This window comes from Callorhinus ursinus, unplaced genomic scaffold (assembly GCF_003265705.2).
Source record: "Callorhinus ursinus isolate GAN/ISIS: 27379988/994484 unplaced genomic scaffold, GSC_fseal_2.0 scaffold2, whole genome shotgun sequence".
Classification (NCBI taxonomy): Eukaryota; Metazoa; Chordata; class Mammalia; order Carnivora; family Otariidae; genus Callorhinus; species Callorhinus ursinus.
The window spans coordinates 58,510,263-58,530,595 of record NW_027397064.1 but is presented as its reverse complement, the minus strand read 5'-3'; the positions used below and the strand labels follow the sequence as shown (position 1 = coordinate 58,530,595).

The window sequence follows — 20,333 nt, the reverse complement described above, 5'->3', positions numbered from 1 at the left end:
TTCCAGCAATGAACAAGTAGAATTTGAAGTTAAAAACACAATACCATTATCATTAGCACCCCTAAAATGAAATGTTTATATATAACAAAAAATGTACAAAGATCTACTTGAGGAAAACTATAAATAATGAACAAAGTGAAAGAACGAAATAAATAGGTATTCCATGTTCATGGATGGGAAGACTCAACATTATCAAAATGTCAGTTTTTCCCACCTTGACCAATAAATTGATTTCAATGAAATCCCAATTGAAATCCCAGTAAGTTATTTTGTAGATAACATCAAACAGATCTAAAGTTTATATAGAGAGGCAAAAGACAGCCAACACAATATTAAAGAACAAAAGAGGGGCGCTTGGGTGGCTCAGTCAGTTAAGCAGCTGCCTTCAGCTCAGATCATGATCCCAGGGTCCTGGGATCGAGCCCCGCATCGGGCTCCCTGCTCAGCCGGGAGCCTGCTTCTCCCTCTCCCACTCCACCCTCTCTGTCAAATAAATAAATAAATAAATCTTAAAAAAAAAAAAAAAAACAAGACTGATATCACCCCTCCTCAAGCCTTAGTATATAGGGCGCCTGGGTGGCTCAGTTGGTTGAGCGACTGACTGCCTTCGGCTCAGGTCGTGATCTCAGGGTCCTGGGATCGAGCCCCGCATCGGGCTCCCTGCTGGGCAGGAGGCCTGCTTCTCCCTCTCCCACTCCCCCGCTTGTGTTCCCTCTCTCGCGGTCTCTCTGTCAAATGGATAAATAAAATCTTAAAAAAAAAAAAAAAAAGACTTAGTATATAGCCACAGTAGTCAAGACAGTAGTATTGTTAAAAAAAAACAAAAACAAGCAAACAGACGGAACAGAATACAGAAGCCAGAATGGTATAAATACAGTAACCAATCTTTGACAAAGGTGGAAAGAATGGAGCAAAGATGGTCTTTTCAACAAATGGTGCTGAAACAAGTGAACAGTCACATACAAAAAAAAAAAAAAATCTAGACACAGACCTTCCACCCTTCACAAAAATTAATTCAAAATAGATCCAGAGAGCTAAATGTAAAACATGCAACTATAAAACTCCTAGAAGGTAACACAGGAGAAAACCTAGGTGACCTTGGATGTGGTGGTAACTTTTTAGATACAACACCAAAGGCACAATCCATGAAAGAAATAATTGATAAGCTGGAGTTCATTAAAATTAAATACTTATGCTCTGTGAAAGACAATGTTAGGGGAATGACAAGCCAAGCCAGAGAATGGAAAAAAATATTTGCAAAAGCCACATCTGACAAAGGGCTGTTATCCAAAATATACAAAGAACTCTTAAAAATAGGTAAACAATCCAATTAAAAAGTAAGCCAAAGACCTAAACACCTCACCAAAGAAAATATACAGATGGCAAATAAACATATGAAAAGATGTTCCACATCATATATCATCAGGAAAATGCATATTAAAACAAAAGTGAGAACCACTACTATTAAAATGACCCAAATCTGGAACACTAACATCAGATGAGGTGTTGATGAGGATGTGGGGCAACAAGAACTCTCATTCAATTGCTGGTGGGAACGCAAAATGGTACAGTCACTTAGGAAGATAGTTCAGTGGTTTCCTACACTACTAAACATACTCTTACCATATGATCCCGCAGTAATGCTCCCTGGTATTTACTCAAAGGAGCTGAAAACTTATGTCCTGCACCTAGATGTTTATAGCAGCAGCTCTATTATAATTGCTAAGACTGGAAGCAACCAACATATCCTGCAGTAGGTGAAGAGATAAATATGTGGTTTATCCAGACAATGATATATTTAGGACTAAAAAGAAATGAGTAGTCAAGACATGAAAAGACATGGAGGAATCTTAATTACATATTACTAAGCCAATCTGAAAAAGGCTACATACTATACGATTCTAAATATATGACATTCGGGAAAAAGCAAAAGTATGGAAATTAAAACATTAGTGATTACCAGGTGTTAAGGGGCTGAGGGGAGGCAATGGAGGAGTAAGTGGAACCCAGAGGATCTTTAGGGCAGTGCTATAATGACGGATGTTAAAATCACAATGTGTATCACTACATACCCACTGAGTAACTATAATAAAAAACAAGTATTGGTGAGAATGTGGAAAAACTGTATCCATAATTACTGGTGGGAATATAATATGATATACTTTACATTTGGGGAGTGATGGAAATGTACTAAAATTGAACTGTGGTGATGGTTACGTAGCTCTTTAAAGCATACCTCAACAATAAAGCTGTGAAAAAGAGAAATTAACCACCGTACCACTAGACTTCCAGTTTATAGTATTGGGACAAGCTAGACCATACCACAAGGAAACAATTGGATAAACAATGTAAGATACTCTAAGACAAATGACTTTACAATGTTAAGGACTGACAAACAAGTGAAAAAGCATGGAACTATTCCACAGTTAAGAACTAAAGATGCATAACCAAGCATAATGTATCAGTACTGATTAGAATCCACATCAGAAAAACAGACATTTCTGAAGTAGCTGGGAAGGTTTGAATTTAGACAATATCAGATAATATGAAGTTATTGTGGATTTTTTTTTTTATGTGTGATAATGGTGTTTGGTTGCAGAATGTCCTGTTAGGAGATGTTTGCTAAAATATTTAGGAATGAAGTACCATGTCACCTGCAACATACTTTCGAATGGTTCAGCAAAACTACTTGCAAAGATAAAGCAAGCATGGAAAAATGTAGATAAGTGAATCTAGTTGAAACATATTCAAAGAGTTTCATACTACCTCTTCAAACTTTTCAGGTTTGTAATTTTTGAAAATAAGAAGTGGGGAGGAAACTCAATTATATTCCTATGTACCAGGAATGACTTTTTAAAAAAGGTATAATAGTATATGATATATGGTGTGTGTATGTATATATACATACACACACCTAGAAACAAATATACCTACACACAATGTCCAAGACCTCTTTGGTGATAATAAAATTTTATTAAGACATTAAAAAGACTTAAATAAGAGATATATCATGTTCATAGATTAGAAGGTCCACTATAATGATGTAAATTTTCCCCATATGGCCTATAGAGACTTTGCAACTCCAATTAAAATCTCAGTGTGTTTGGTTTGCTTAGTCTTTGGGAGGAAATTCATAAGTTGTTTCTAAAATGGATATGAAAGAGCAAAGAACCAAGAAAAGCCACAAGCTCTTGAAGAATAACAAGGTGAAAAGACTTGCAATACTACAGTTCAAAACCTTTTTTCAAGATAGAGTAATGAAGAGAGTGTATATTGGCACAAGGAAAGACCAATAAAACAAAATAGTCCAAAAAGAGATGTCTGCACATATCAATGCTCAATATATAACAGAGAAGGCACTTTAAAGCAGTAGGGAAAGGAAGGTCTTTTCAATAAACAGTGCTGGAACAAGAGACTAACCATATAAAGATGCAAAAAAAAAAAAAAATTACCTCATACCACATGCAGAAGACATTTCCAAGTAGGATGAAATCTCAATGTGAGCCGCAAAACTATAAAGCATTTATGAAGAAAATATCAACCATATTCATGACCTAGAGAGAGAATAATTTTTAAGTGAAATCTAAAACATGCTAACCGTAAGGTAAAAATATATGTGAACAGGCGCCTGGGTGGCTCAGTTGGTTAAACCGCTGCCTTCAGCTCAGGTCATGATCCCGGGGTCCTGGGATCAAGCCCCACATCGGGCTCCCTGCTCATGCGGGAAGCCTGCTTCTCCCTCTGCCTGCCGCTCCCCCTGCTTGTGCTCTCTCCCTCTCTCTCTCGCTATCTCTGTGTGTCAAGTAAATAAATAAAATCTTTAAAAAATATATATGTGAACATATTAAAATGTTAACATATCAAAAACACTGTGAAAAGACAAGCCACAAGTTGGGGAAAGATTTTTGCAAACACAACTCATAAAGGAGTAGTATCCAGGATATATATCAGAATCCCCTGCAAAGTACTGGGGAAAAAATGGACACAAAACTTTAACACATACTACACTCAAAGATGAAATCGAAATATCCAGTGAACATGTTGGCCTTCTTGTGTGCTAAATAAGTCTTTTTGAAGAGCAGCGTGGCAATATATATGAACATAATTTGACATAAAGAAAATGCTAAGTAAAACCACAGTGAGATAACATTATACACCCAACAGATTGGTAAAAACTAAGAAGCCAATATACCCTTGGAGGAATGTAAATCAGTACAAGAATCTCTGGGAAAAGTTTGGCATGATCTGGCAAGAATCTAACAAACCTGTGCCTCTGTGGTTCTACTCTTAAGTATATGTCCTTTTATTTATTTTTATTTATTTTTTTAAAGATTTTATGTCCTTTTAAAAGTGCATACTCTAGGGGTCCCTGGGGGATTATGCGACTCGATCTTGGGATTCTGAGTTCGAGCCCCATGCTGGGTGTAGAGATTAAATAAACTTTTTTTAAGTGCATACTCTAGAGTACATATACAAAATATCCAGAGCAGCACTGTTTGCAGTATCCTCAAATTAAAAAACCACTCAGGGGGCGCCTGGGTGGCTCAGTCGTTAGGCATCTGCCTTCGGCTCGGGTCGTGATCCCGGGGTCCTGGGGTCGGGTCCCACATCGGACTCCCTGCTCCGCGGGAAGCCTGCTTCTCCCTCTCCCACTCCCCCTGCTTGTGTTCCTGCTCTCGCTGTCTCTCTCTCTGTCAAATAAATAAATACAATCTTTAAAACAAAAACAAAACAAAAAAAAAAAACCACTCAGATGTCCAGAGTAAAACGGAAAAATTATAATATATTCATATAATGGAATAAGCAAAGTATAGATATACATGATTATATGGATGAGTCTTATAAACATGTTTAGCAAAAGAAACAAGTCTCAAAAGACTACAATATAATTTGAGTCACACAAATTTCAAAAATAGGAACTAAATATTTAGGGATATATTTAGGGATATATACATAGGTATAAAACTATAAAGAAATGAAGAGTAGGGCTGGTGTTAAAGAGGAGAGAAGGCGTATGATGGGGAGGATATGTGGGAATTTCTGAGGTGTTAGAACTATTCTATTTTTTGGCATGGGTAGTTACATGGATGTTCGCTTTCTGATTTTAAAATATGTGTGTATATACATGCATACATGTACATCTCATGTCCTTTGTGTATACTCCACAATAAGAAAGTATACAATGGCCAGTAAATATGAAAAGACATTCAAACCTTACTAGTAACTAGGAAAATGAAAATGAAAACAACAGTGATCACCTGTCATGATTCACCTAAAACGTAAGACTGATAATACCCATTTTTGCGGAGGTTACAAAGAAAGAGGCATTCTCATACGCTGTCAGTAGGAAAGTAAATTAGTAAAGCCTTTTTGAGGAACAATGTGGCAATATATACAAAAATGTAAAACCCATATATCTTGTGAATCATCAGTTCCAATTTTAAATATCCTAATGAAATACCAGCACACATACTCAAAATATATGTACAAAAAGATGTATACCATTCGCTATGGTAGTGCTTGCAACAGTGAAAAAAATGAACGTTAATAGGGAGTATTTATGAAAAGTGTCATAACTCATACAATGCAGTCCTATGTAGCTATTAAAAATTAAGACCAATCTTTATGAATGGGCATGGAAAGATCTCAAAGGTATTAGATGAACAAAAGTCACAGAACAATACATACATAGCATAACCCTGTTTTAAAAACATAAATATATACACACTTTTTTCTATAGAGATGTATGAAAAACAGACTACAAATTTAGACTTTAACCTATGAGTGATTCCCTCTCAGGCAGGGAGTGGTGAAGGGAGAGGCAAGGTGAAGAGGGGCCTTTCATATCTTACTCCATACAGTGGACCCTCAAACTGTGTGGTCGGTCCACTTATACGCAGATTTTTTTTTAATACAGTACTGTAAATGTATTTTCCTTATGATTTTCTAAACGTTTCCTTTTCTCTAGCTTACTTTATTATTAGAATACAGTATATAATACATATACAAAATATGTGTTAAGTGGCTGGTTATGTTATTGGTAAGGATTCTGGTCAACAGTAAGCTATTAGTAAAGTTTTCGGGGAATCAATATATGCCAGTTTTCCACTGTGCTGGGGGTTGGTGCCCCCTGCCCCCAAGTTGTTCAAGGGTCAATTATATACACAGATATTCTATGAATCTTTTGTAAGAACATATCCGTGGACTACTTGAATATTTTTAACAGGTGGTAATAGTGAAACAACTGTACTACTATTTAGTCCATTCCAATGAGAACTGAAGACATTTGGGAATAACTTGCTTTCAAAGCTAAGTCTTTCGTTTCTTGAGGGCTTGAGAGCCTGTGGTTGTGTTAACAGGGCTGTGAGCCATCAAGTGATAAGTGCCGTGGAGGATTCTAAGTGACTGGGTCTGTCTCCAAGTTTGCCCCTTGAAAATATTTGCATACATTCTCATATCCTGGCTCATTGGCAATAGCAATAATGTTTTCCCAAAGCACTTTGCTAAAGTAAATTGTGATGTACACATCAAATCACAACCATAGTAAAGTGCAGATGTGGCTGTCAAGATGCATGTTTAGATCTAAATTAGTAATCACACCCTTGGTGAGTGACTTTTGGAATAAGTAGTTTGGATTTGGATTTGGATTCATAAGGAAGAACCTAGACCCACTAAAAATCACAAGATACAGCTTCTCTTTTTCTTCTTCCCTCCCCCCTCACTTCCATAGCCCTTTCCAAATCAAATAATTTCCTACAGAAGTGGGAGAGAGGGAAACCTAATGATGAGTTATTTGGAACTGGTAGTGAATCAAAATAAAAAGCACTATCAGTGTATTTATGAAGGAAAATCCAACTACATGTATACATTTTGGTGTGCATTTTATTTTTTTTTTTGGAATCATACCCATATGAAGAAAAATAGCCAAAGTATCCTTTAATCTTGAAAGCTAGGCCCTTGCCTTGCTGTGTCAGAGGAAAGCAAAACTAAGGCAGTAATGCTGGGGACACCACTCTTTCCATATGCACACTGACAGGAGAGGAGCTATCGAGGAAATGCCTTTTGACTGATGAACAGAGGAGAATCTACACACATGTTAAATACAAATGGAAACACATCAGCACACACAAGTCATTATCCTGGTCCTCTGGCATCCACGAGCATGCATCTTTTCCAAAGGATCTCTTATTCAATGGTGTAAGCACTTGGTCTCATTATGCCTCCTATCAGCAAATACCTTTTTATTCCAGAATGGAAAACAAGCTGGGAATTAAATACATCCAATATTGATGCTTTATTGCTGTAAGTCACCAATAAGAGAATGAATTTAATTTTAATACATTTATTTTTGTGTGACTCTTAATAAAACACTTTCAAAACATTCTGTACATTTCAAGCCACTTAGAACTGCAGTACATTCTATAAACGTGATTTGCTGGGATGAGGTGCCAAGATGTCTCTGTACAAAGATGTACAATATGTACAGTCACTCTAAGTGCAAGCTGTGCAAAGCAGTCTAGAACACTAATCCATGCCAAGGCTTAGAAAACATTTCAACACTTAACACTAAAGCTCAAAACTGTGTTGTTGCTTTTTCCTGGGCAAATGGTTACTTTATAAACAAATATATGTATATGTCATATAGAAAGAATAGTTTGACTCCTCAGCTCAGTCAGCACCATGCAGCTGACGGGATACATTACAGGGCTGCTCTTCTAGGCTTCTCTCTCCAGGGCACCATTTTGCCACGCTCAACGGCTGTCTCATCACTGAGCTGCCGCCGCCACTGCCTTTGGCTGAACTACAGCAATGCTAGGAGATTTAAATTTGGGGAGATAAAGGCCAAACTTGTTTTCAATGCCAGCAAAAGTGGCCGTGGCAAGTCTGTATCCACCGATGTGATCGGGATTGGCAGGAGGAAGGTCTGCGATGCGTGACTTGGGTGTTGGTTCTGAGCCAGAGGGTTTGCTGTTGATAGGAAAAAGCCAATGGTTAGAGTGCTCAAGACTGATGCGGATGGCACATGCGGACAGAACATTTTCAGTCTCACCCATGTGCCCCAAAGAGGAGTGTTTGTCCAGCTACTTCCTTGTCATCTATGCTACATTTCTTAGGATTTATGGCTGCTTGGAAAGCAACACATTCATATTTTTTATTTGGAAGAGAAATGGCCTCAATTTATAAATAGATCCACAGAGAAAAGATCAGAAGAAAATACACTTAAATATTAACATTCTCAGGGAAGTAGGACTGTGAGTGATTTTCTCTTTTGTACTTTTACGTTCTCCAAGTTTTCTGCATTAAGCATAAATTAGTCATAAAAAGTTTACATTTTTCTTTTATTTTGACGGAGTTAAAAAGTTAACTTTTTAAGTGCTAGACTCATGATGGTTATTACTAAATTTAAAGAGACACAGATATAATTCTTACTTTTAAAGAATGTGAAAGCACAGAAAAGCCTAGAATTGTAAGATTGCTATTCTTAACTTCCTACTTTGTAGAAGTCTCTCTGTTCCTAGGGTTCAGCAGCTAATTCCATGTTTGGCCTTTATGCAAGGAAGGGGGTCAAAGGTTTATGAGCGGAACACCCAGAAATGGGATTTGATTACCTGCTGAAAAGCTGACAATTAATTGCTTTAGGTACAACCTTGCCCACCCAGTAGATTCAACAAGTAATTCCTTTTCTTCCCAGCACTTCCCAGGCTTCAAGTGGCCCAATTTCTGACCTAGATTTCACCAGTAATTATGTCCATAGGCATAACCTCTCTCTGAACGTTTTTTTTCTTTTCTGTTAGCTCTAAGAACATCTATACCTACCTAATAATAAATAAAAATAAATAATGAAGTCTCGGAGGTGTGAAAAGTCTTGATTGAGTCTTGGAAACAAAGTTCATAAAACGTTACTAAAACAAATTTACCTTATATCTGGTGAAAAGGCCATATAATAGAATTCAAATAATAAGGACCTAAATCCATGAAGCTCTGTATTTGCTTACACTAAAAAAGATAATTTATTCACGTAACAGTTTAATTTGCTGCTTGCCTTCACTTTCCCCAAGTCACTGCTTAACACTGCGTATGATGGTCCCCTCATACCGAAGCTTCTCGAGCCCACTGTTTTAAATGCACTGGTCCTGTAGGGTTCTCTGTCCTACCCAGTTCTAGGAGTTCCAAAACTGCCTCCGCAGGCCGAACAAAGACCTATTTTGGTTTCGGTGCTTTCTTTTACAAGGAGTTGAACAGCTGCACTTACAGGCCTCCAAAATCAATGTAAAACCATCGCTGGAGAAGTTCATAGGTGACCAAGGTAACACCAAACTGGGGAGAAGATCGAAACACTCGAGCTGAAAAACAGACGGGAGTGAGGATACTGAACATGACTGTGGCAAAGCCAGTTGGTGAGTAAAGGGAGCAGGTCCCTAACACTAGCGAGCCATTCTGCATGGCCGTAGCCCTTACCTGCAGTCCCCTTCCAAAATGCTGAGGGCCCCTCTTCCCGGAGTATCTTCCTGAAACAGTCAATGACACCACTGTATGTCGTCTGGCCCGCACGGGCGGCCACTTGCAGTCTTGTCTTGATGACATCAGCAGGGGTCACCAGGGAAGCAGCAGGCACACCTTTCAGGAGAAGGGCACACTGAAGTCACCCAAAGTACCTTATAAGGAGCAGAAATACTGCTAACAGCCAACAGTACAACCGGCAACTTTAACTGCTCTAACTCCAATAAATAGGTGCCTGGGCACTCATTGGAAAAAGGATACATAAGCCTATTAGCTGCTTCAGTGCGGAACAAAATTCTTTTTTCTTTCTGAATTAGGAAAATCACTCTACATTGCGTGATCCCAAAGAACTAGGAGAGGAAAAAATGCAGCAATATTACTAGGACATTCCCAAGTATTCCCTTTTAGGTTTCAATGATTTTACCTCGTTTTTTTTCAGCAAATAAGATACAAGTATTTTTGTATATAATAAGAAATGAGGACACTGCCCATTTGATGAATGCTAAACGTAGTGTTTTCTTGCTGATTCTTGTTGCCTTACTGCACAAGGTGAATGTCAATAGTCATATCCACTCACCTGTTTGAGGGGCTAACTCGGGAGTTGGCTGGGACTCTTTTCAGACATGCTTACATGACAGAAGTCATTACAACAGGAGCTGAGGCGGCCAGGCAACCAGTTAAGGAACAATAGGGGAACTGGTCATCAAAAGGCTTCATCATCCATCCCCTGTGCCGGAGCTCCCTGGGGTCATGCTGAGATTGATCAGCAGTGGGACACCCAAGACAGATTTCACAACCACATCTTTCCCTTATAAAACAAAGCTGGGGACAAAGGAGCAAGATAACCTTCCTCAGAGGGATGATATTCAGTTGGGTCTATGACTATCACTGAATCATCACTAGGCAGATGGAGCTGGCGGACCTGTGGGACCTATGGGAGCCGCTGTTGCAGGAGGATGCAAATACCTCCGCTCCACGCGGCCCTGCACCGTAGTCAGATGAAACTAGGTAAACTGCCTGTCTTTGGAATGTTCTGAATTCTAAATGTTCTTAGGGCCTGCCAGCAAGGCTTTACTGGTAAAAATTAGAAAAAATCACCTCTCATTCTGAAAACCAACATCAAATATCTGGGGGCAAATTTCACGGCGCTGACAGTTCCATGAAAATGTTTACTTGGTTCCATCAATCACTGGCAAAATACCTGTCCATAATTAGACTGTTCTTTGGCTGTTTTTTGTTGTTGTTGTTTTGTTGTGTTGTTTTGTTTTGTTGCTGCTGACTGGAAAGCAGAGGCAAACGCTTGGGGGGAAAATTTGCTGGCCCCATTTAAAAGTGGGAGACTTTGCTGAGTACGGAAAAGGGGCTGGAGGAACACTCAGTGCCAACATGGAGCAGGTAGCTTTTCTGGCTTTTAAAGGACTGAAGTAACAAATGCCAGAGAACATGGGATTTGCTAGACCCCAAATAAGGGCTCAGAGCTCCCTTGGGAGAGTTTCTTAACCATCACAAGTCATTCCCTGTCATCATGGGTGAGAATAAGAACACGGTCCATCCCAACACCCTCAGAACCCCACCATACACACTACACTCTTGGAAGTGCTCAGGCTGTCCGGCTGTCCAGCCAGGGCACCAGAGGAGAATGAACCCAGTGAGAGCTACACAGTACCATGAGCCCAGGCAGGCAGACTGACACCGAGCATCTGGATACTACGTTTGAGTGGGTGTTCACCCTTCACCTTTCTATCCTGGACCAGCAGTAATGGGGAGCAAACACACACCCTTTCCTTCCTCTGTCATTTCTGAGAGCTGGTGCAGCCAAGAACACCTGGTCCTCCCCTTCTATCCCAAGTTAGCTCCTTCAAGAGGAAGGCTAGACCTGTGAGATTGGAAGGAAAAAACTTAGTACCTTTCTACATTTGTTAGGCTCCTCTTTCAGATGGAATCTCTTTTGTGTCTAACTTGGGAACTCAGACCAAATGAAGATTTTCACTTGTTCCACTGACATCTGAGCTCCTATTATTACTATGCTGGCCATGAAGGGAAAGCAAAAATGAAAAAAATGAAACTCTTGCCCTCAAAAAGCTCCCAGCCTAGTACGGAAAATAAAACTTACGCAAACAACTATTACTAAAGAAAGTGTTAAGGGACAGAGAAGAGATGCCAATTGAGTATAGGGTCGTTTGCCGGGCAAGTACTGCTTATTTGTATCTAACGAGAACGATGACAGAAGGAACACTGACAGTATCATGAAGAAAGCTCAATTTTGAGCCAATCATGTAGACTCCATCATGCAGAAATAGCAAGTGAGGCATGCTAGACCTGGGCATCACATGAGTTACAATGAAGCAACTGATTTGATGAAGAACTCTTCCACCTTTATGCTTAGCTTGGCTGCACCCAAGGTTTCAGGGGCACGGGAGGCTAAGAAGCATGTTAATGATGAAAGCCCAATTTAGATGGGCAGATCTAATTTGGCTCTGAGTTGCTAAGCTGCATTACGCTGTTTATCCACATTATGCAAATGTAATTAACTCTCATCAGAATTACAGCACATCCCACAAAGGAGAAAAAGCGATCATATTTAAACTAAGTCAGATACAAACAATAACCCTCCCAGAAATAAAGGCGGACAGTGCACAGAAATTGTGTACTTCTTAAAGAGAATGGGGGTAGGGTTCTTTGGCTTAAAAAAAAAAAAAAAATTGTAGTTACCTGCCATGGCTCCAGCTGCAAGGAGATTTATACCTCCCACGTGTCCATTTTCATCAGCCAGAAGTAGTTTGCAATGAGCATAAACAGGAAAATAGATTGCAGAGAAGGGAATGTCTCGGAGGAAACACGCTTTGGCACCCTGTCACAAGTGAGGAAACAATGCAAAACAGTTGTGTAAACAGGGCCGTGAATGCCCACAACGGATGCCTTAAGTGTTCCCTCAAACAGCATGGGGACTGAGTGGAATGGAAATGGCGGGGGGAGGGGGGAACAAGGTGGGCATAGGAAATATACCTGACTCAAAGTTTGAGAAAGGCTGGCGGACCCTGGAGACCTAGAGTTAGTTAACTGGGTAATGATGTTATCCTGAGAACTAAGAATTTTCTGGCATTTGCAATATAGATTCAGATTTTAAGGTTAAAAAAAATTCAGTTCTCAAACCTCCAGGCTGTTTGTTGTGTGTGGCTTTGGTGGATGCGAGGGAGAGGGGCATGGGTGGGAACAGACTTGGGAACCTAATGTTAATACCTTGATTCCAAAGCAACCAGCAAAGGCAGTCCACAAAACTAACAATTCATCCGTTCGATCTACACAGCATAGAGCCCATGAAGTACCAGTTAAGCTATAGGCAGTGACACTGGAAAAGAAAGGTGACTATTCTAGGGAATGGGAAAAAGAAACTACTCCTGGGTAGCAGAGGATTGGGGGAACTGGGACAAATTATTTTAGCAGAAGTTTCCACTGGAATAGAAAGCTACCCAGGGATAGCTCATCTCAGTGACTGAGGAACAATAAACACCTTCCTCAACTTGGTCAGTCACCCAGGCTATTCTCCTGCCCAGGGCTTGACCTGAATACTCATCTTCCAGCCGAATACTCCATCTTTGGCCCTTGTTTCCCTAATGGTTCTGTTTTGAAAAGACAAACTCAAAACATTAAAAAAAAAAAAAAATCCAAGGAATCTCTGAAGGATGATATAGACAGAAGCAGTATTAATAAATTCAGCTCTCAAAAGGAATTCCAAAAAGGATGGAAATTGGGGGCGGAGGGCAGGAAATGTGTACAGAACTCTCTCAAGATAAGCATCATTGGTTTACTGGTCTCCTAAGAGCCCTGTACCTGTATGATTCTAATCTAGAGTATTTCTGATTTCCAATTCGTAGCTACAGAAGCCAATTTACACATTTCTACAGTGATAGATCTGTAAATAAATCAGATGCTGTAGAAACACTGTTGTCTAATAGCAGCCAAATTTACGTATTCCCCCCTTATGCCAGGCAAAAGAATAGAAAGAAATACTCTTCCTTGTTTAAGAAAAATAATAGCTTCTGCTCCATTACATCCGATCTGTAATGATGGGAGTAAGTATACCTGCAGGGAAGGAGTCTGTTGACTGGCATTTTGCTAAAGTACAGTACACTCTGGGGTGTGTGTGTGTGTGTGTGTGTGTGTGTGTGTGTGTGTGTGTGTGTGTGTGTTTTAATGGAATTCATTATTGACAAATCCCACCCCTTAACTTCTTAAAAACCTGAATTCTCCCAAACTCTGCTACTGTTTCATTGTGGTCAAATTATTAAGACAAACAGAAGCTCCTACTGGGAAGATAACAATAGAGATAACTCAGACTCAAAATAAACACAGGACTATTTTGAAGCCCTAAAAAACAGACCAAAGAGAACACCAAAGAAACTTTTCCCAAACCTGCCATCAAATCAAAGGCTGTGAGGTGGGCCTCCCTGCCGGCACCTTCAGAAAGGCTGAAGGCGACAACAGGAGAGTGTGTTTGTATAGCCCACTGCCTCTAATAAAAGTGTCCTGATTTTGTCTTTTTGTCCGATTTTGTACTCGAGGAACTACCCTGCTGGACAAAACTGCTTCTCCACTTTGCGGGGAGAAGCCTGGTTTCCACATTCTTTCACGGTTCTATTGAGTACATGACAAGCTCTCTACTGAGATCACCCAAGGAAATCTACTCACCTTATACAGACCAAAAAGTCCCAGGTCCCGGAGTACATTCAGGGCGCTGACCCTGGGTCCTGTGGTGATCTCTCCAGCTACCTGCAGGCGAATCTTTACTATCTCCAGTGGATTAGTAAAGATGACTTGAGAGCCGCCAGCCTGCAGGCAAGGGAGGAGAGACAGAAGCAGATTTCCAAATCAGAGACGGACTGGAGCGTTACCAAGAAAAATCCAGAAAAGCCTCTACACGGCACCGCTTTACTCCTCCCTCTTCACAGGGAATGAGAGGCCCACACTTCGGCCAATGCTAGAGGGGCTCACAGGGATGGTCCCAAACTCAGTTTCAAGCTAATCTGTGTCTGGATTTGTTTTGATTTGAAATGTCAAGAGTATTTCTCAAACCAGTCTTTCCGGGGTCAACCCAGCCATATCCAAAATGGCAAAACTAATAAACACATTTGGAAAATAAAAGTGAAGCCAGATGAGGCAGCAGGGAGCTTCCCAATGAAAGGGAAAGAGATGGTAAAAGACTGGTTGGTATCTTTTGTAAGCTGGAGGTAAAATGTGGATCTACAAGGGTCACTTTCCTTCTCTTAGCAAGGATTCATTTTAGCTCAGCCACCCGCTTCCGCTTCCTTGCATTGTAGAACAATTAACACAACTTCGCCCCACAGAGGTGCCTAAGTCATAGGGGAAAAATCTCCTCCCGCCCCGTTCAAATTCTAAAATCTATTAAATTGAGCAAAACTCTTGAGACAGATACGTAGCTAAAAGGAGAGAACCTAGAAAGATACTTTCAGTATCAAGACAAAACCAGAAAAACTCTGCTGGGAAATGGATCATCTAGTTACCATGAGTAGGAAACTGGGCAAATCAAAGCTACACTCCACAATGGTAGTGAGTGACAGGGATTTGAATTTGGATAATAAGGGTGTATTTGAATCTGAAATCTGTTAACTAGTGGGAGGGGGGGAGAATGTGTAACAAAACTGCTACCAATTCTTTTTTTTCTTTTAGTTTTTTGTAAGGAAAAAATGTGTTTGTATGAGTGTGTGTATATAAGATATATAAAAATACATTTTTAAAGCATAAATATAGGGGTGCATGGGTGGTGTCTGCCTTCGGCTCAGGTCATGATCTCAGGTCCTGGGATCGAGGTCCTCCCATCAGGCTCCCTGCTCAGAGGGTAGTCTGCTTTTCCCTCTCCTTCTGTCACCTCCCTGCTGCTCATGGCTCTGTCTCTCTCTCTCTTAAATAAATAAATAAAATCTTGTAAAAAAAAATAAAACATAAATATATGTATCTCCACGAAGTGAAAAAATCTCATTTGCACATCTTCATCTGAACTGCAGCTGTTTGTATTACACAATCATAACCATAGTCACGTAATCATATTATACTATATAATCGTAACTTCACTGCAGTACCATGTCCCATGTGGAACAGGAACTAGGAAAGGCCTCACTGGGGCCAATTCCACAGGTACAGAAACACTACAAACGATACCCTTAAAACTCATGTGCAGCATTCAATGACACTTCAATACTCTACCTTCACCCACATTCCTGTTCATGTTTCTAAAACCCACAGTCCTTCCAGTCCTACTTCCAAGGGGTAGCAGGTCTCAGCCCATTCTCAACTCTGCCTGCTCCAACCTTGACCCCTTACTCCTACAGACCATGCCGTCCCCAAGTGCCAACACTGATACAAGAGCCCTTTCGGCTCTGTGGGAAGCTTACTATCCTGGATTCCCCAGAGCCCTGATCCCTTTGTTGTCCACCAGGCATGGGGGTGCAGCAATGTGCTGTCTCTCTCTGGGTTTCCCGTGACTCCCAACTCCACAATCCATACCACTGGCACACAAACCCCAGAGTGACAACTGACCCAATTTTACATGTTGATTTGCCTGAGTTTCCCTCTCTTAATTTACTGTGCTGCAGGGAGAAGGAAGCATTTCAGTGTTTCAATCTAAGCAAACAATACTTTCAAAAGGATTGCTGGGTGAAAAATTATGTTAAAATGATAATCGAAATAATTGCTCCCATAGCTAGTATTAAAGACCAAACCAATTGAAAAAGTTTACTACTTCCCTGAAACCTCATGTTTAAATAATGGTTGCGAAGACTACCTTTGGGAAAATGCACCTTATGTTCTAAACTAAAGCAGATAAAAAAAAAAAAAGACAGAAACACAAATTTTGATTATAATCCCCAAACTTTGCCACCATCAGATGATGTCAAACCTTGGATGCCATTCATTAATTATGGACATCACGTTTAAACAATACAAAGTTCTTCCATGTTTTTAATCATTAGTAAAGTAAAGTATAATGTCCCACAGAGCAGGCGTTCTCCAGCCGGTTATACCCCACCCCACAGCTCCTCCTGCTCTCCTCACCAGGCCCTTCGGAAATAATTGCCAGTTGATTGAGATTCGTACTCCTTCAACAACTCTTCACATTTCTTTCTGAGTGTACATGTAACATCTAACACGTTAACTCTTGTATGCTTTGAAGATCTGTTACCCAGAATGCATACTAAGTCCTGAGAATGCAATGGACATAAACTGATTTGCATTTATATATACATCTGACAAGTGAGCATGTAAACAAGAAAGCAATGACACTGTAGCAAGGCACACATCTATGAGTGTGGTTCACACTTATGTACTCTACTATATTTGAAGGGAGAAAACATCTAGCAATTGCATAGTCTGTATATGTCTTAAAAATTTCTATTTTAAAGAACCTTATGATAGGCCTAGGACTATATAGGCCAAAACTATCCAGAAACATTGAATAATTTTAGAAAAAATAAAGATTGTTATTTAAGTTGTCTAAAACTTTGGTAACACTTACAGGGCAACATCCACAGCAAATACGCACTGTCCTTTTCTAAACTCTGAGATTGACCACTATCTCACACATGTTAAACTGGGGACAGTGGGATGGGGGAAGAAAATCTGCAATTAATTCAATCCTTCTAGTGAGAAATCTAGAGACAGAGAACAAGGATTATGTATTATCACATTCTTAACTGTTTCCTCTCTGAAAAACTAACACAGGAAAATAGCATTTCTCTTCTATTTTAAGGCTCTACTGATTGTGAGTGATATTATTATATTAAAAACAGCTTTTCACAGGGAAAAAACACAGTAAACATAATCAATGAACATAATGAATTTCAGGAAGTATCAAGTTGTGAAATAAAAATAAGGTAACTTTTCAATGGAAAAAAGTATCTGTATTTTTACAAATATGCTAATGTTTGCTGTTCTACAAATATGCAAATATGTTTGCTAGTTTAAAGAGCAACAAAATTAAAAAAAGTGTACATGCCCAACAAGATAATAGTTAAGGAGAAACAATTATAAGCTCTTAAGCAATAAGATCTGGTAATAAAATTATGCCAAGTAACATAAACCAAACATAAAACATAGGTATGCACTGATCAAAATTAGTTTGTCAAAATTAGAATGGCTGAGGCATGAAAATATTGGTTGCCTTCTGGAAAGAGAAATGAGTACCTGAAAGAATTTTTAAAGCATACCCTATTGTTCCTTTTAAATTCTGAATCATTGAAATGTATTAAGTACTCAAAAAAACCAACCAAAAAACAAGAAACAGAACTGGTCTTAGAAACAATGGCTTCCTTTATAGACTAGGTCCTCTCTCACATTCTTCCCCATGATAAATTTGGTATTTATATACATTAAATGCATTTTAAAAACTAGCACTAGTTATCTGCGGATCCAAAACTTTAAACAGGCTTATCCATCTATGTAAATATGAACATCAAAAAAATCTAAGCAATTATAGCTAGTGATTTGAAATAACAAAGATATCTACAATTTCAAATTACATCATGATGATAAACAGTTCTATACTCTTAGTGGACTTGGTCTAATTTGACATCCTGATGCTTACATTAGATAATACCCTTCTATGCAGCACGCTTGGTGACTTTTTCCCCCTTACCAAATTACCAAAATTAGCTTCTAAACTTCTAATGGTGAAATTTCCCTCTTCAAATCTGCTGCTTATTCTTATAAAGAGAGGCAAACATTAATATTAAAACTTTTAGAGGCTTTCATTTTTCATTACTAAGTTGTTTCGTTGTTCTAGAAATGAATTACAAGTGACACAAAAAAAGAGAACAAATCTCATTTTGAATGAAGGTTATCTATATATGACAGAAATGGAAAGAATGTAAACACTTCCATTTAATCTTGCATCACATAATTATTTTTTTAGTGAGAAAATAAACCAACTAAAGTGGGCAGTAAAAATTAGGAGGAAAAAGTATGTAATATTGAGATGTCACCAGGCCTCTGATGTGCCTGAGGCCAAGGGGTTGCACACAGGATTAGGCCTGTTCAACCTCCTGCCCTTAAAATCCTACCCCAGGGGCAGAGTCCACAAAGAGGCGGGCGACCTGGCCCTGCTTGTGCCCAGTCTCCTGTTTACTTTCTTCTTTGATCTGTTTTCTCCTGTCGTTTGGAACTATTTCCCTTCTACTACAATCTGAACAATTCATTATAGTCTTCCCTTACAGAGATTGATGAAAATCTAACTTCAATTTAAGGCCACACCAGGAACTTGAACAGATGTACAAAATATGTGCATTTAAAATAACCAAGCTAATAAAAGCCACAGAATTAGCTGTCACCAGGACTGACTCAAGAAGAATAGGAACAGTGACTCTCTCTCACATGCCATCAACCAAGCATTCTTAGATATTTTATAAAGCAATGGGAAATGCAATAGTTCTTTCCAAAATAGCCTAGGACCATGATAACTTAAAAGGAGTAAGTTGCAATTTGCTCACTGCTGAGTCACTGATATATGGACTCTGAACTTATTCACATATGTATATGTGCTCACACAAGTATGCACGCATCAAGTTGGGGAGCACACTGATTCCTGGGACGGTGGGTGTAGATACTATTTCCAACAACTCTTTGGAGATATGCAAACTCAGTTTGCTGAGGGAGACACAGCATAAGGGCTGGTCAGCTACAAATCATGGCCCTGGGATTAGTAAATGCTCCAACTAACAAGTGGACCTCTTGCTGCACCTATGGGTGTGGACACCCATAGGCCAAAGGGAGGAAGCATGGAAGAGTAGAAAGATTCTAGATTTGTTGATCTATACTGTCATTAACTTTGTAGCCTTGGATAGGTCAAAACCTTTCCAGTCCCTGGTTTCCTAATATGACAATAGCGATCCCAACAACTGCCCCCATATACCTCACAGAGCTCTTGTGCACTAATGTGAGAGCACTGTGCAGACTGAAGGGAAGGGATGTATTCTTTAGGAGCTATGTTCACACAGGGCTAAGAACATCTGCAACATGCTAAGATGACACTAGCCTTTTGCTGAGCGTTAAATCTGTTCTGAGTCAAAAACTTCTACCCATTCAGAAGAATACACTCTGTGAAAGAGGTAATGTGATCAGGCAGGTATGTGCTCTGGTTAGAGTTTAACATAAAAACAGGTACTTATCAATGGGATTTTTTAAAAATACATATAGATGAGTCCATTTAGACTAATTAACTTTCTGCTTTTTTGACTTGGAAAGATATTAAATTTTTTTCCTGTTTAAGTTTATAGATAGTCTAAGAAACTCTACATAATCTTTTCTTTGAAAAAACCACCACAGAGAGGGCAGGTCAACATGGTAGAGAAAAACCCAGAACACACCAAATCTACACCTACATATAGAACAATTCTCTCTGAAAAAGACGTGAAAACTAGCTCAACAGCTCCTCCCCAACAACGGATAAAAAGACCACAATGAGACAGGTGAAACAGGCAGAGATGCAGTATAGCCAAAAACCCCACTTGTGCGGGGATGACCCACAAGCAAGAGTGATTTCACAAATACAGAGAACATCCATGAGGAGCAACAGGTTCAAGTTCTACGTCAGGCACCCCAACTCTTGGGACCTGTACCAGAGAGACAAGTCCCCAAAATATCTGGCTTTAAAAACCAAGAGATCCAAAGGGCTAAAGGAAACTGAGACTCCCCATTTGAAGGGTTCATGCACACACTCACGCTATGACCCAGCGCAAAAGCAGCAGGTTAGAGGGCACCTACACCACATGTGACAGAGATTCATTGGCTAGACATAAGGCATCTGCGGGAAGAAGAGGGGTCTG

The 20,333-nt window shown here is 39.5% G+C and overlaps 1 protein-coding gene across 3 annotated transcripts in view; it reads right to left on the bottom strand.

Annotated features, from left to right (window-relative positions):
- Positions 1 to 6,864: 6,864 nt before the first annotated feature.
- The window catches only part of SLC25A12 (solute carrier family 25 member 12), a 196,309-nt gene continuing 182,840 nt past the window's right edge, over positions 6,865 to 20,333 (bottom strand). For all 3 annotated transcript variants that reach the window (XM_073882481.1, XM_073882490.1, XM_025850337.2), the window contains exons 14-18: positions 14,191 to 14,331; positions 12,214 to 12,352; positions 9,460 to 9,618; positions 9,254 to 9,344; positions 6,865 to 7,968 (exon numbers count right to left, since the gene is read on the bottom strand). In XM_073882481.1, coding sequence (XP_073738582.1) covers positions 7,767 to 7,968; positions 9,254 to 9,344; positions 9,460 to 9,618; positions 12,214 to 12,352; positions 14,191 to 14,331 — 732 coding nt within the window. In that variant the 3' untranslated portion in view covers positions 6,865 to 7,766. The remainder of the gene's footprint in view (positions 7,969 to 9,253; positions 9,345 to 9,459; positions 9,619 to 12,213; positions 12,353 to 14,190; positions 14,332 to 20,333) is intronic.